General features: G+C 41.7%; 1 protein-coding gene across 3 annotated transcripts in view; it reads right to left on the reverse strand.

Annotated features, from left to right (window-relative positions):
* Nucleotides 1-17,944, reverse strand: part of FHOD3 (formin homology 2 domain containing 3) — a 467,989-nt gene that overhangs the window by 259,291 nt on the left and 190,754 nt on the right. For all 3 annotated transcript variants that reach the window (XM_039238974.1, XM_039238973.1, XM_039238972.1), the window contains exons 4-5: nucleotides 8,473-8,540; nucleotides 785-890 (exon numbers count right to left, since the gene is read on the reverse strand). In XM_039238974.1, coding sequence (XP_039094905.1) covers nucleotides 785-890; nucleotides 8,473-8,540 — 174 coding nt within the window. The remainder of the gene's footprint in view (nucleotides 1-784; nucleotides 891-8,472; nucleotides 8,541-17,944) is intronic.

A 17,944-nucleotide genomic window follows, 5' to 3' on the forward strand; every position in this document is an offset into this window, starting at 1 on the left:
ATTATTTATGTGAAGGTGGACAAAAATATTATAACCAAAGAGCATTAACTTTATGAATGGGAACATGAATCAATGCTTCAAACTCTACATGTACCTCACTTTTAAAAAAATGAGGGGCACTTGAGTGGCTCAGTCAGTTGAATGCCTTTTGATCTTTGGCTCAGGTCATGATCTCGTGGTTCATGGGATCAAACACTGAGTTGGGCTCTGCGCTGATAGCGCAAAGCTTACTTGGAATTTCCTCTCTCCCCTTCCTGTCCCACCCCCCCCCCAAAATAAACTTTAAAAAAAATAAAATTATACAGGTAGCTTTCAGAATCATTCCTTAAAATCCAAGTTCTGGGCCCACCCTAAACCTACCAAGTCACAAACAGGAAAACCCAGTGAGGAATGTGTACTGCTGACAAGCACTCTCAGTAATAACCCAAGTTAGCGTTCCCAGGAAGTAAGTTGGCCTCTTTGGTTTTGGGTGACTTTCTGCTGAAATGCAGGCCCCCTTACCAAAGAGATTTGTTCCTTTCCTTACCAAAGAGATTGTCGAGAACTTAGTGTGAAAGAGATTTTTCCTAGTAACCAGGGAAGAGATGTTAGGTAAAAATCAGTAACACTCGCTCAGTCACTAATTAGTTACCAGGAAGTGATAAATCCTGAAGGAAGTATCATCTTTTGCTATGGGGTATCTTTAACTACTAACTCTGTAATCCGAGTCTTTTTAAAAGCTCTCAACATCGAAGTGTCTGGAGGCAATGCCAGGCCCCCTTGCAGTGGGAACATCAGAACTTACCCCTCAGAATGTAGTTCTGATAGTTCTGGTCTGCCTCAGCTCCCACCTTGATCAAACACGTCAGACCTTCAGCCACTACAAATTCATGCACCAAATCCTTGTCATCCTGGACAGGAAAGGAGAGAGAAAAAAAGACTTCAAATACTGTCCCAGTCCATCCTCTGTCCACTCTGTTAAAACTATGTACGAGCCTTTGAAGCCAGACTGACCTCTAAAGAGTGTTCTGCTCTATTCAAATGAGGCATCTTAAGTGTTGCCAGAGGAATTTTACAACCAGTCTCCACGTTGCTGTTTGCCAAAGACCAATTATTGCCTTCTGGGCAATCTAATAAAGATAAAGCAAATGAATCCCCTGTCAGGAATATTTATAGCGTTCTGTTTTTCATTCTGCAAAAATCACTAGGCTCCGCTCCCCCACAGGTCCCTCGGGACTGGCCACATGAAGCTCGTTGGGTTTTAGCAACAGGAAATGCTCGATTGCAGCACAGACCATCAAGTGGAGGATTCAAAGCCACTCGTGTGTTCCAAAAGATGGTCCTTAAGGGCAGTAGTTACAAGGGTCTGGCAAATGGTATCTAGGTGAGGAAGCAGTTTCTCCTCCTCCCAAGCTGTGTTGCTTGCGGGACAAGCCAGGAGGCAGAGCACACGACCAGCCCTGCATCCGGAACAGCCATATCCCTCTGCAAAGGGGCCACCATGGCAGGCCTGCAGACTCAGGTCACAGGACAGAGGACATGGAAGGAATCTCAGGGACCATCTAATGGGGTGTTTGTCAAAGAGAGGTGTCCAGACTCGCAGGCAGCACAAGCATTGCCTAGACACTGGTTAGAAATGCTAATACCCCAATTGACTGCATAGAAAACTCTACCACGAGGCTCAGCAATCTGTGCTTATCGCATCCCCCAGGTGACTCTGAGATGCTCAGATGTTTCTCACCCCTGACTTACTCACATTAGGATTTTCTCAGGGATCTTTACAACGAAAGAGGAAACCAGACCCTGCCCAGATGAATTTCATCAGAATTTCTAAGGGTGGGGCCCTGTTATTAACTTCCCCAGGAAATCCTAAAGGGCAATCAATTTCAAGGACCACGGATCTAAGCCTACCTTGTCTTTACAAAAGACTCAAAATGTGGGCTGGGATCACCTATGTCCAGCCAGCCCTGAGCCCAATCATTTTCTGTAGTACCAAATTCTATACAGCTCTAGGAGAGGGGTTTTTCCACTACCGTTTCAGGAGATTTCCTCAATTGGACAGTGCCTGGTCTCAAATGCAGCTAGCGTAAGACTGGAACATTCATCTTCAATTATAACAACAGAGCAAAATTTAAAAAAAAACCTCAGTGATGTAAATAGTAGGAAGCTTAATGGAATAATGAAAGGTTATTATTATAGGACTGGTCAGCAACCATAGTTTATCTCCAAAAAAGAAAAAAATAATTTAGACAAACTCGCATAATTCTCCTGTCCCTACGTGAAATCAGCCCCTCATTTTGATTTTATGGCATTTTCCAATTATATGGATGGAGGATTTGAGCTAAATGTGGGCAAGCCAGGCAAAGGCTCCCTTTGAACCAAGAAAACACTCTTAACGTTCAGAGGGCACTTGGGGGGAGAGGAGGGATGCTTGTGCCCTGAAGGTAATGAGAGACAGCTGTGTTAACTCAGACTTTAAGATAATCACGGCTTTGGAAGCAAGAGAAAATGGGACAATATCATGAGTTTTTGGAAAATTACTTTACACTCGTATGTATAAAGGAAATAAAAATAATTCTCCCTCCATCCATATCCTTTTCCACCAGCATATGTGAAAAGTGAACATTTAGATGAGCTCATGTCTAGTCAGAAGGTTTTTCCAAGCATGTAACAAATGTTTATTACTTGAACTAAAACTAGATTCACACATGACTTCATGGTGAAAAAGTGAGAACAAGCCCTCAAGAAACCACTCAAGCTAATCACTAATATTAATACAGCCGAGAGTTGGCTGCCTGGCCAAGGTACTCAGGAAAGCTCAGACCAGGGAGACAGTGTTTATGAAAATTCAGAACCTTAACTAAAATTTATGGACATATGTAGATAAGGCACTTAAGAAATAGGCATTTGTAGATAATAAATTGTGGAGATGTCCTCCAAATTGGCGATGTAGGAGATTTTGAACACGCATCCTAAAATATTTAGGCATTAATCAGTGATGTTTAAAACTTGGTTTCCTGGGGTGCCTGGGTGGCTCAGCCGGTTGAATGTCCAACTTCAGCTCAGGTCATGATCTCACTGCTCATGGGTTCGAGCCCCGCGTCGGGCTCTGTGCTGACAGCTCAAAGCCAGGAGCCAGCTTCAGATTCTATGTCTCCCCCTCTCTATGTCCCTCCCATGTTCATGCTCTGTCTCTGTTTCTCAATAATAAATAAATGTTTAAAAATTTTTAAATAAATAAATAAAACAAAAACACTTGTTTCCAACTAGAATGAAATATAAATGTTAACACTAACTGACCAGGGATTGTCCCTGCATTTCAGAATTTACTATACTAGCCATACTTCAACCTGCAATCTTTTTTTTTTATGCCTATTAGTCAAGGGATATTATTCAATTCATTACAAAAGACCAATGGCTTGATATTTTACACACTTACACTCTAAGTTCCAAAAAGGACCCCTGCATGTAGAAAACACAAGATGATTGAAATGCAGACTGTGGGTATGGGAGAGAGTGATCTAAGCCCTAGACAGCTTACAGCCTGCGTAATCCATTCAACATCCAGTGATGCCTGGCTGGTTTAGAGCTGTTTTGTGCCCACGTGTGTGGTCTTCCAAACAGATTCTAAACTTCTCGTAGCAGGCACCTTCTTCCTGGACTACGTAATACCAGTAAAGGTTGCTAAAAAATATCCATTTGATGAATACATGGTAGAAACAACATCCCTGAGAATTCAGAGTTACCACCACAGAACAAACTCAGTGAAGGAATGAGCAAGATGATCCCAAATATGTTGACTTTGTTTTGTTTTTAAACTTTTTCACCATGGGAAACATTAAACATATACAAAAGACAGAACGGTTGCGTGAACCACAGGTGCCAATCAACTCCTACCAATCCTGTTTCCTCTATCAACCCATATTTGTCTGTCTGCTGCTGGCCTATGAATTTAAAGTGAATACCAGACATCACATCATTTAATCCATAAATACTCCAATAAGTATCTCCAAAATACAGAAATTCTTTTTAAAATTATGTACTCACAACAAAAAACTAATGCTTTAATAGTATTAAATGTCCAGTCCATGACCAAAACTCCAACTAATTCATAAATACGGTTTTGTTTTTTACATTTTGTACCGGGATCCAAGTAAGATCCACATGTGGCATTCAGTTGATAAGTTTTAAAGGTCTTTTTAATTCATCTTTTGTTTTCCTTGAAATGCACGTTAAAAGAAACTAGGTCCTCTGTCCTGTAGAGTAGCCTACAGTCCAGACTTTATTCATTACACCACTGTGGTGTAGATTAACACGTGCCTGTATCCTAGGTCACTTATAAACTGGTACTGCATAGGGTGACATGGTGAGACCCATCAATGGTAGTGTGAATCCCCAGAGGAGCCACATACAATCTGACTTTATCTCATTTCCACCAGGTCGGCTCAAGGCCTAGATCAATTCACATAGGGGAGCAAAACTGTGATATTTTAATTCTATTATTCCTCCTTATTACTAGAAGATTATTAACAAAACTTCCCTTCAACTACTGTTCCATTATCCTAAAGTTCACATAGAAAAGGGTACGATATCTAGGTATTTTATTATTTTTGGCGCAATTGTGAAACTCCTGGAAGAAAACATAGATAATAATTTCTTTGACATCGGTCCTAGAAACATTTTTTTCTAGATGTCTCCTAAGGCAAGGGAAGCAAAAGCAAAAGTAAACTATTGTGGCTATACCAAAATAAAAAGCCTTTGCACAGTAAAGGAAACCATCAACAAAGCAAAAATGCAACCTACTAACTGGGAGATGTTTGCAAATCATACATCTGGTAAGGGGTTAATATCCCAAATATATAAAGAAACTCTACAACTCAACACCAAACACACACACACACACACACACACACACAACAAAAAACAATAATCTGATTCAAAAATGGAAAGAAAACCTAAACAGACATTTTTCCAAAGAAGACATACAGATGGCCAACAGACACATGAAAAGATGCTCAACATCACTCATCATCAGGGAAATTCAAATTAAAACTATAATGAGATATCATTTCACACCTGTCAGAATGGCTAAAATCAAAAACATAAGAAATGACAGGGGTTGGGGAGGATGTGGAGGAAAAACAGAACCCTCCTACACTGTGAGTTGGAATGCAAATTGGTACAGCCATTGTGGAAAACAGTAGGGAGGTTCCTCAAAATGTTAAAAATAGAGTTACTATAAGATCTAGTAATTCCACTACAGGGTATTCATCCAAAGAAAATAAATACACTAATTCAAAAAGATATATATACTCCTATGTTTATTATAGCATTATTTACAATAGCCAAGTTATGGAAGCAACACAAGCATCCATGGATAGATGAATGAATAAAGAAGATGTGGTATATCTGCCTGTAGACATATATATATGTATAGATACACATACATACATACATACATACAGTGGAATATTATTCAGCCATAAAAAGGAATGATATCTTGCCATTTGTAGCAACATAAATGGACTTAGAGGGTATAATTTTAAGTGAAATCACTTGAATTTAAGAAACAAAACAGAACCAAAAAGAAGAGTAAAAAAAAAAAAAAAAAAAAAGACTCAAATACAGAGAGCTGGTGGTTGCCAGAGGGAAGGTAGGTGGCGGGATGTATGAAACAGGTGAAGGGAATCAAGAGCAGTATAGATAAGCATATAGAATTGTTAACATATTATACACCTAAAACTAATATAACACTGCATATTAATTACACTTCAATTTAAAAAATATTTTAAGGCAAAGGGTAAGATAAATGTGAGATTCTAAAACTCTACCTATTTTCAAAATAATCAGCTGGTTCACTAGCATCTTCCTAAGATGATCTATTCATTTTTATTTTTTATTTTATTTTATTTTTATTTTTTAGTTTCATTATGAACTCATCAGTGCAAACTTACCTGTTGTGTTTCAATCAATAGTAATTATCGTCCTTATTGATGATGCTATTTTCCAAAACCCAGTAGAAGACCCTTCAACATGCTCCTTAGGATTCTTTTGGCAAAAATCCTAGGAGTATCTGATACTCTCCTTACTTCCTTGCTTTAAGTTTTTTGGTTTTTTTTCTTTTTTTACCCATTTCCTACTCCAGACTTTGAATTAGCTATTTCTCCAAAGAGCTCTGGTTCCTTTCAGTATCTTAACATCACAACCTTGGGGCTCACAGTGGTACTTTAGGTAATAGGCTGACCATTGTTTCTAGTGCTTTTTGGTAAATCTTGAGCTGGAAATATGCTTAGTTGCTTGCTTGTTTGTTAAACAAACACCAAGGGTTCATTCTTTTTTTTTTAGGAGTTAAATTTTATTTTTATTTTATTTTAATAGTTTATTGTCAAGTTGGTTTCCACATAACACCCAGTGCTCATCCCCACAAATGCCCTCTTCCATGCCCATCACCCCCCTCCCCCTCCCCCTCCAGCCCTCAGTTTGTTCTCAGTATTCAAGAGTCTCTCATGGTTTGCCTCCCTCCCTCTTCTCCACTATTTTTCCCCTTCTTTTCCCCCATGGTCCTCTGTTAAGTTCCTCCTAATCCTCCTATACATGCAAACATATGGTATCTGTCCTTCTCTGCCTGACTTATTTCGTTCAGCATAACACCCTCAAGGTCCATCCATGTTGCTACACATGGCCAGATTTCATTCTTTCTCATTGCCATGTAGTAGTCCATTGTTTAGATAAACCACACCTTCTTGATGCATTCATCAGTTGATGGACACTCAGGCTCTTTCCATGTTTTGGCTATTGTTGAGAGTGCTGCTATGAACATTGGGGTACATGTGCCCCTATGCATCAGCACTCCTGTATCACCAAGGGTTCATTCTGATACTTCCAATTAAGAATGACCAAATTAGAACACATACACCAGTCTTAGAACAGCAGTACAACACCAGCAGCAACAACGGGATTATTGCAAACAGTTGACTGTGTGTGTGGTTTTGTTCTCAGAATTTATCTACTCAAAGTATACAAATCACAATGTTTTAAAGTCACTTGGAATAACTAACTCTTCTCTGTTCAGTTCTGCCACCAACTGGATACTCAGTGAGGTGAACACGTGTTTGGAAAGAAGTCAAAGCTGAACAGAAACATCAGGCAGGTGGAGGGACTAATGAGTTAGGGTGAGGAGTGGCATGAGCCTGGCCCTCTGGTGGCACAGTGAGAGTCCACCCCAATTGCTGGAACATTTTGTTCGTCTAAGGAACAGGGAGATACAGACGGAACTTTGGGACAATTAGTATAATGTTTACTAAATTAGAAGCCAGAAAGACTGAAGACATAGACATCTGCTAGAAGACTATCCAATTCACCCAGTCTATTCAACCGTTGCTTACACAGCCCCAGACACTGCTTGGCCCCAAAGACCCAGTGATGAAATCTAGGGAGCTTGCAGACAGCTAGACTCAGACAAGGATGCGTGAGTTTAAGCTGGCAGCTCAGAGCCTGGAGCCTGCTTTGGATTCTGTGTCTCCCTCTCTCTCTCTGCCCCTCCCCAACTTGCGCTCTGTCTCTCTCTCAAAAATAAATATTAAAAACAAATTTTTTTTAAAAAAAAGAACTATCACTCACAAAGAAAATGTAAGAACATCTTTAAGAACTGAAGAGAAGTGGCATATACCGTAGGAATAAAAACAGACACTCAATGCACGTGCCATCTCCTGACTCTGCTCAGGCAGCAGCCTCTCCCTCCTCCCCTGGCTCTGTCCCTCTCTCCTCTGCCATGTTATAGCAGTGAGCATCTTGCAGCCTGCCTGCTCTCCTGTCCTAGCCTTCTTCACCAGGACCAGGGCTTTCTCAGGGCAGGGGAAGAGGGAAGGCTTAGGAAGAAAGGATAAAACAGAACCTGCACATGTTCACAAGGGACATATCCACAGTGGAACGGTTTCTAAAACAGCCAACACTGGGATTACACCAAACCGCCTGCCTAGAGAAGACTGAACAAGGCCAACTATGCTTTACTCATACAACAGAATACTCAGAGCTACGTCAATCATGCCTCCATCTATCCCAAGTGCAGTAAGTAAGCTGGAGTACGATCCATGCAGCCTAACGTGTATGAAGTAACAAAGGATATAGATCCTCTTGGTGAATATTCACCAACAGCATGAGGACATGGATAGAGAGGGGTCCTGGGGTGGGAGGAAGATGGTTGGTAGTGGAGACAATACAAGATCTCAATTTTATCTGCAGTAGGGTTTTCTTTTTTAAAAAAGTCTTAAGTCAAGATGGAAAAAGATGATTTGGTAAAGTTGTCTTTACTTCTTAGGTTTCAGACATTACAGTAAAAATATGCTCAACTGAGACTCTGACCTAATGGACATTTTAATCTAAAGAAACTTTTCTATCTGTTGCCAGTAAGAGGCAGACACAGGTCTGTATCTGATTCCATAAGCAATGCAAAAACAGGACCTATGAGCACATTTGTCACTTTTTTTTTTTTACCTGAAATATCTGCTTCAGGGAGAAAAGGGCCCTTCTTAAATCTCGCCCACTGGAGTTGTACAGTTTTTCTGAAATAAAAAAAAACATGACATATAAAATTAATTAAACTGACTCAGTGAATGGTAAAAACACAGAGAATATGAACAATGAACAAAATGTCCACTGGAAAGCTGAGGAGACTGAATCCAGTTAAGATATAGACCTCATACCTCAGACAGTACAGAGAACACTCCAGGCAGCTACAGGTGGCCAGAAGAGGGGGTGAGAGAATTTTGGAGGCCAACACCCGACGTTCACCCTCAGCCCCCACCCTCCCTCTCTCCAGACTTCTATTTCCAGTTGTTTGTAGACTATTGTACTTGATGGCCAACTATATCCAGAAAATGAACATGGCCATGACGGAATGCATCCTCCCACTTCCCTCCCTCCTGGCCTCACAGCCCCAGCACCACTGTGCTTTCTGCAGCTGGGCTCAGCTTTGACGCACCTTTTTTTCCCCTGTGATCTAATGGTCAAGGGGATTCAAGACCCAAGGATGCTGTGTTGGAGTAAGGACTGGATTCCTTGGAGATGGCCCCCTCAGCAGCCTTACCTCTGCCCACTCTTGGGCTCTCGCTCATGTTCTAGTATGGGTCTGGCCCTGAGCAAGGTGGACGGAGGAGCCATGTGCCAGTCTTCTCTGGCTCGAGACCCAGGCCAACTCCTACAACCCCAGTGTTCCCTCAGTCATATTTAACATGTCCTTGTTACGTCAGGCCTAGCAAATAAGGAGGTGACCCTGACCTAAGACCCATCCTCCAGAGGTCACGACATGACAGAGAGACAAATGAGTATGCCACAATTACTACTTCACCAGTGGAGAAGAGCTACCAAGTGCCGAGGGCACACAGGAGGAAGGGAGAAACCAGTTATTCCAGTGTACACAGAATGCCTGGGAGCACAGACTGCCCAGCTTCGCACAACTCAAGCTTGGCCTTAACCCAGGCGATTCAGGTGGCACCAGACTTTTCCCATAAAAAGCACCCAATATCTATTTCCTGAGGGGCTTCCAGGAACTGTTCTAGGCACCAAGGAGTGAAGAGTGAACTTAATAAGAGCAACAACTAAGCAGTCAGCCTGCATTTCAAAGCCGGTGTCACCACCTAGTTGGTATATGACCTTGAACAAAGTAGTTTACTTTTCCTGAGTCTTAGAGTCCCTGGTCTATAAAATGAGAACAGGTAACAAAAGATTTAGAGAACAATAGTTTCGTGTTAAATCAAACACTGATATGGTAAAGGTGGATACCAGATCATTTAAAATGTTACAAATAGAGCAGTCAATAGCAATATTATCCTGGTGGCTAGTCACTCTGAGCTTCAATCTCAGCATATTGGGGGGGGAGGGGGGGTCAATGCCCAGAATCACATTCTCGGCTTATGTCACAGACTTGAGCAGAAGGGCATGGAATACACGGGTCTATGAGAGTTGGCAGAAGTCTTATTATGAGAAGAACATTCCCATTTTGCACAGTAGCTCTAAAAGTGTACAGGCTTCCACTTTAGGTTTAAAAGGATGTAGGGCAGGTGGGACTCAGCATCTGCATGGTGGTAGTTTCCCCCACAGGCCCCGCCACAGACATCTTGACCTCTTCCCATCCACTTTCCAGACCAAGGCCAGAAGAAATGGGTGACCACCTGATGACACTACTGCTCCCATTTAAACCCTTCAGTGGTTGCCCCTGCACGGAGAACGAAATCTAAAATCCTCTGCATGACCCATCCAGCCCTTGATTGTGCAGCCCTGGCCCCCTCCCTCCCCATGCTGCAGACACTCTGGTTTTCTCCAGGCAACTTAGGCAAGGTCAAGTTCTCCAGACTCAAAACCTATGAAGACACCAAGTGGCAGAAGCTAGCTTATGTCAGATTGGGGGGTCTAGGCGGGTGGTGTCTGACCCCAGGGTCTTCTCATTGTTTGACTGCCATAGAATCTACCAAATTTATACAATATACAGTCCATGATCGCTTATTAATTATGAAGAGTTTTGGTTGAGAATTCATTGCCTCCCTAAAAACAAGTATCTGAGAAAACTCTAGAGAAATCAACCATCCCTAAAATGGATGTCTAGTTTATCCTAGACCCTAAGACATGAGGCCCGGATAAGTTTCAAGCAGACCTCTAAAACGTCTGTATGGCCTCAAAATACAGTAAATAATAAATGGAGTTAACTGTATCACCCTGGGTCTGGTCCTTGGGGCGATCACTTCTTCAGTTTCTACAGCTAACATCTCAGATTTCTCAAATCCCAAACAAATTTTGGGATTTGCCAGTACCACTTCTAAAAAATCAGAATAAATCTATCAGATGCAAGCATGGGGCTATAGAAGTGCTGAAGAAGATGGCAGATTTAGCTTATCCAGGAAGAGGAACAGAAGAGAGTCAATTCCAAATACCTTTTTATAAGTAGTAAGGCTTGCGGCAGACTTCCCTGGATATATACCACTAGATAACCAGCAGAAATAGGTCTTAAGTGAACTCACAGTATCACAGAGCCTCCCTTCATTACCAATGATCTGTCCTGGCTTCTGATTCATGTGAATGAAAATTATGGTTACTTGTGTTCAGATTGTTTAAGTTCTAGTACTTGATACTATAGTCAAAATCAGTTTTTCCTAAACAAATTTAGCTTAAAATGATGGTATTTTGCAGAGGATTTTTTCTATATTCATGAAGAATACTGATTTGTACTTTCAGAACAAGTCTGTGTAGAGTTGGTATTATAAATTCCTTAAGTGTTTGGCAGAATTCTCCAGTGAAGCTACCTGGGCCAGGAGTTCTCTTTATTGGAAGGTTTTCAACTATGAAATCAATTTCTTCAATTAACATAAAGCTCTTCCGATTATTTCTTCTTGAATGAACTTTAATAATTTGTATCTTTCAAGGAATGTTTCCAATTTACCTAAGTTGTTAAATATATGAGCATGAAGTTGTTCATAATATTTCCCATCATCCTTTTAGTGACTATGGCAATCTCTTCTCTTATTCTTGTTAATGGTAATCTGTGTCCTTCCATTTAACTTGGTCTGGCTAAAGATGGATCACATTTTACTGATCTTTTCAAAGAACTTTTGATTTCATTGTTCTTTCCATTTCTGATTTTTATACCATTTTCTTCCTTCTGCTTGCTTTTGGCCTAATTTGTTCTTCTTTCCTACTTTCTTAATGTAGAAATTTAAACGACCAATTTGAAACCTTTCTTCTTTTCTAATGTATGTAGTTAACGCTGTAAACACCTCCCTTAGCAGTGGTTTGGCTACATTCTGCAAAATTTGATACATATATTCAACATTCATTCAATTTTGAACTGAATAAAAACAAAAACATTCATTCTATTCAAAAGGAAATAACCTAATCCTGTGAGGTTTTTTGTGTTGGTTTGGTTTGGTGGGTTGTTTTTTTTTTTTTTTTTTTAACCTATGGCTTATTTAGAAGTATACTGTTTAACTTCCAAATATTTGGGAATTTTCCAAGTATCTTTTTGTTACTGATTTCTAGTTTCTTTTTTGTTGTTGCTGTTAACAAGATGATAAAAACTTTTTATTTTGCCTTTCTTCATTTCTCAAACTTACGTAATAGAATATATCACCTTTTTGTGGGATTTTTTTAAAATTTAGATTCAAGTTAGTTAACATATAGTGTAGTGTTAGTCTCAGGAAAATTTAATGACTCATTACTTACATATAACACCCAGTGCCCATCCCAAGAAGTTAAACTTTTTTTAAGTTTACTTATTTTGAGAGAGAGAGAGAGAGAGAGAGAGAGCGCGAGCATGCATGTGAGGAGGGAGGGGCGGAGAGAGAACCCCAAGCGGGCTCTACCCTATCAGAATGCAGCCCAATGCAGGGCTCGAATCCACAAACCCTGAGATCATGACCTGAGCAGAAACCAAAAGCTGGACACTCAACCAACTGAGCCCCCCAGGCACCCTCATCAAGTGCCCTTTTTAATGCCCATCTCCCCACCCACCTTCCCTCCAGCAATCCTCAGTTTGTTCTCTATATTTAAGAGTCTCATATGGTTTGCCTATGTCTTTGTTTTTATTTTATTTTTCCTTCCCTTCCCCTATGTGCATCTGTTTTGTTTCTTAAATTCCACAAATGAGTGAATTCATATGAATTGTCTTGTGGTCTTTGAATGACTTACTCTGCTTAGAATACACCCTAGTTCCATCCATGTTGTTGCAAAGGGCAAGATTTCATTCTTTTTAATCACTAAGTAATACTCCACTGTAGATGTATATAATCCACATCTTCTTTATCCATTCATCCATCGAAGGCTCTTTGGGCTCTTTCCATATTTTGGCTATTGTTGATAGTGCTGCTATAAACATTGGAGTGCATGTGCCCCTTCAAATCAGCATTTTGATATCCTCCGGATAAATACCTAGTAGTGCCATTGCTGGGTTGTAGGGTAGTTGTACTTTTAACTTTCTGAGGAAACTCCATCCTGTTTTCCAGGGTAGCCTCACCAGTTTCATTCCCATCAACAGTGCAAGAGGGTTTCCGTTTCTCCGCACCCTCACCAACATCTGTTGTCTCCTCAGTTGTTAATTTTAGCAGTTCTGACAGGTGTGAGGTGGGAGCTCATGGTCACTTTTGGTTAGTATTTGCATGGTGTAGAGTTTCTCATGTTATAGTGGCAACTTGCTTTTATCTAGTCTGACAATGTCTCTCTCTTAATTGATCCTCATCCACCACATAGTTTTGACGTCTAGGACATCAGAAATGACTCTTTGGTGGCACTAGAAGAGAAGACCTCAGGGAGGAGCCCTGATGATGCCTTGCACCCTTTTGTGAGAAACATCCCTGTACAAATGCCAAAAATATCTTCGAGTAGTGCCAAAAAATTCTCCTTTTTTTGCCAAGTCTCTCAATTAAAACAAACTACAATTTCTATTTGAAAAATACTTTCTATTTCAATTGTCCTTAATTTAAAAAATAAGACTATTTGTAATTATTCATTTTATTTATCTATTCAGCTTTGTTTGGAACAATTATTTAATGAAACAGAAAAGTTCCCAAATAATTCTGTAGTTCCAGAGAATTCTCACTACAAGCTTCAGAGAAAGATTTACATATTTTAATGTAGTGTGGCCTTTTTAACATCAAAACTCAAAAGATCAGCCATCTTATTTAAGAGTATTACATATTTCGGCTGAAATCTCCTTTAAAAAGCAAGGTGTTCTCATTCCATATGTTAAAAACACCAGGTGAGGTCTAGATCAGAAATCCTTCCAATCTGGCATCTGTTAAATTGTAGATTTTTTTTTTATTATTATTATTAACCCTTCATGAAAGTGATTAGCAGTGTGGTTTCCCTTTTATGGATCACGGTATCTTACTCCCAAGTACTGCAAATCCTTTATTTTTTCCCCTATCCAACTGACATTTTCACACATGTCATGCATCAGTCTCTATAACATGAAAACACTGAAATCATCACCTTTGCGGTTGAAATTAAAATGACCAATTATTAATTCCAAGAGACATTACTCTGATTTTGATAAGATTGTTGATATTGTCTTGCTAAAAGAACCAAGATATGGAGTAAAATGAAATCACAGTGCTTTCTGAAAACTCAAAATTGCTGTCTGTTTTTAAAACACAGTGATACCAGCTAGCCAGCCTCTATTCACCCTGACCTGTTCTATTGTTTCTTCATATACATGTTAGGAGATACCTAACATGTTTACCCTAGAGAACAAAGAGGATTAGGAACCAAGCACGTCTGTAAGTGACATACAGGCTTATGTTGGAAATATTCCAATTTTGATTCCAGACTAATTTAATAAAGTAAATATCACAATAAAGCAAGCCAAGAGAATTTTTTGGTTTCCCAGTGCATAAAAAAGTTATGTTGACACTGTCGTATCATCTATTAAGTGTGCAGTATTATGTCTAAAAAAAACAAATGTAGTATCTTAAATTTTTTTTAATGTTTATTTATTTTTGAGAGAAAGAGAAAGCATGAGCAAGGGACGGTCAGAGAGAGAGGGAGAAACAGAATCCGAAGCAAGCTCCAGGCTCTGAGCTGTCAGCACAGAGCCTGACACAGGGTTCTAACCCATGACCTGAGCCAAAGTCAGAAGCTTAACCAACTGAGCCGCCCAGGTGCCCTTGTACATATCTTAATTTAAAAATAACTTTATTACTAAAAAGCTAACCATCTGAGCTTTCAGCGAGTAGTCGTCTCTGATTACAAATCACCATAACTGATATAACAGTAAAGGAGTTTGGGATATTGCGAGAATTACCAAAATATGACAGCGATGTGAAGTGAGCAAATGCTGTTGGAAAAATGGCACCACTAGACTTGCTTGATGCAGGGTTGCATAAAACTTCCAAATCTGTAAAGAAAATTGCAGTATCTGCCAAGTGCAATCATGTGCAATAAAACCAGGTATGCCTCTATCATTTATCACATTGAGAGGCGCACACAGCTCCTGCTGGTAGAGAACCAGCCGCAGACATTTCATCACATCAGGTACTGTGCTCAAACCAGTGACTATTGATAGCCATTTGGTGTCCTTCAAGAGCAGCCCACCCAGGCCAAAGGAGAAGCACTGCTTCCCACAGCCCAGGTCCCAGCTTCCTCAAAACAGGACCAATGCCATGGGAGGTGTGGTCTGGAGCTTTAACTGCTGGCCACTCTCAGGAGTTCAAGAAACTAAGTGTTCTATGTATGTCACATCTGGGCCTCACCACATGGAAAGTCAGACTCACCATGGCTGTGTAGGCCTCCCTTTCAGGTTAGACTAGAGTGTGAAGGGCTCACCTAGGAACAGGGCTGGCCTGGCAGCTTCCTGAAGGTGTATCTGACGTGGCTCTCAGATGCATACACATCAACCACACCTCCTTTAGAAGCAGCCTCTCTATTCAGAGTTCAGGGGTGAGTCCCATTCCTGGCTTCCAGGAGTGCATGCAAGGCTTCCTTATGGGGGCTGACTGAGAATCGTGCCCCTCTCTTGCTTGGGCCTCGGTACCTGTGGCCTCTGCCATGTGTGTGCATCCGCACACGTGCACACCCATGTGCACACTGGGCTTCAGCCTGTGAATGAGGAAGCAGGGCTTAGAGGTCCTCTTACTCTCCAAATATACCCAATACACTGTGCAAAGTGTTCTAATGGGTCCCAAATCCCAAGGGAAGGAATTCTGTCAGTCCCCACTGCCTGAAAATCAGATGATGCAAGAGAGAGAAGGCATCATATGCAAAGCAGGGAGAGAGGCCCAGAGCCCACTCTATGCCAGCAAGAGGGCAGCTACGGAGGCTTCCCAGTATGCAAAATTGGCATTTCTCCCAGGACTCACAGAGCCTCTCCCTTTTCCTCTTTGTCCACCTCCACTGTGAACACACGCCAAGGAGCATGCAGCCTCTACCAGGGGGCCAGGGGTGGGGTACGGTGGGGGAGAGGGGATGCAGGAGAAGACAGATCCGGCTGCCCCAGACTCGGCTTTAGAGCCCTAAGTCAGAGGACTGGGGAGTAAGATGCCCACGTAAGTGAACTGTGTCCCTTCCTGGCAAGTACGAAAAAAACACAACATATCAACTCAAAGCTGAATCGTTATGTGTAAAAAGCAGGGCTGAGTTCAGGTTGGAGCCCAGAAGATTTGCCAATCTCACAAAGTTTGGAGACAGCCAGGTGGGAGGTATGCAGAGAGGAACCCCATCTCCCACCAGCACAGTCCCACGGGTGGACAGAAGTCTTGAGCGCTCTGGTGGCCGAAGGTCCCAGGGAAGAGGCCATGCTGGTTCCAGTAGTTGGGTGAAGCTACAAGGGACCGATTATGCGTCCGTTCTCATTAAAGCCAAGCACATCCTGTGGTTGGCCAATAAATGAATGTGTTTGTTCTCCCACCTTCCAAACTCAATCTGTCCAGGGTGCAGTCGTTTGTACAGCACCAGCCTTTGAGTAAAAGCCATTTGGAGCCTACATTCGGTGGGGAAAGGAGGCATCATCAGAAGAACAGCCCCTATCTTTTCTCTCCATGGTTCTTGCCTTTTAAAATAAAACCTGTTCCTTTAAGAGATACATTTAATGTATTATACTTTAAACCAGCTTATAATAATGAGCAGAGGGCAAATTAATTCAAGGCCATCAGGGACCATCCCTGCTCCACAATCGGGAAGGAAACCTGCAAGGCTTGCGACCATCAGTGCTGACTGGCATGGCCACAGACCTGTCCTGCCTGCTCAGGCAAGAGCACAGTGAAGAAAACCTCATGTGGGGAAAACAGACTAGGATATTAGAAGGAATCCAGAGAGAGAGAGAGAGAGAGAGAGAGAACACCTATTTATGTTAGTGAAAGAATGCGAAGGGGAGGACCCCATGGCATTTGAGTGTGACAAGGAAAACAGAGTGAAAGATAAATCTAGAACATCACGCTTCAAGACCCATTAAAATCACTGATTTAAGGCTAATCATTTCTACACCCTTCTCTCACCAGGTGCCAAACACATTAACCAAGCGCTCTATGGGAGAACTTGGACCAAAACCCAGAAGACCATCCTCTGTGCAGAGGAGATAGTAAGTTTCTTTTTAACCTTGGCCTGCCACAGGGACGCATGGGTGGTTCAGTCGGTTGAGCGTCTGACTTTGGCTCAGGTCATGATCTCTGGTTTGTGAGTTCGAGCCCCACATCGGGTCCACTGCTGTCAGTTCGGGCCCCCTTTGGATCCTCTGTCCCCCTCTCTCTCTCTGCCCCTTCCCTATTCTCTCTTGCAAAAATAAACATTTTTTTTAAACTTAAAAATAAAACCTTGCCACAAAAGACATCATACCAAGGAGATTTATTCATAGACAAAATGCCCACACCTACATTTAAAGTCTGTTGGCATCAGCTACAGAGAATATGGCCATTGTGATTTTTCAAATGGAGAGAAAAGAAATCAGCTCCTCCTCCGCCAGGCGCTGGCTGGGTGACATCGGCTTTTCACACTCACCCATCCGACAGCGCTGGTGAGGAACAACTCTCAATGTGACACAAGACCGCCTGCAGACATCGCTGGCCAGGCTGAGGTTAGGCCCCATTCCCCCAGCCAGTCTGCAGTCCCCAGCACCTGTGAGCATGGAGCGAGCCCAAGGAATTCCACTCTAGACATTCCCGTGACTTCCCACCGACAACACTGATGGCCACCGTATAAACCCACCTCAACCTGCAAGTGTTGCTTCCTCAGCACATGTTGATACTTAAAGAAGAAAACCAAAGTGGCAGAGTAGAAAATTTGTCAGGGAACACACTGCTTGGTCACATTTTAGAAATCACTTTTATCCAGCAATGTATAAACTTTTCAAAGTCATGATTTCATTGATAAGTTATATACAGGCCATGAACACTGTTCATGTCAGAGGGCATGGGCACTTCCCGCATGGGCCTCCTGGATACTCTGTGGATCATGGCTGAGAAGCCTGATCTAACCCAGCACCTTCATTTCA

Source organism: Hyaena hyaena, unplaced genomic scaffold (assembly GCF_003009895.1).
Source record: "Hyaena hyaena isolate Hyena2069 unplaced genomic scaffold, ASM300989v1 scaffold_150, whole genome shotgun sequence".
NCBI lineage: Eukaryota > Metazoa > Chordata > Mammalia > Carnivora > Hyaenidae > Hyaena > Hyaena hyaena.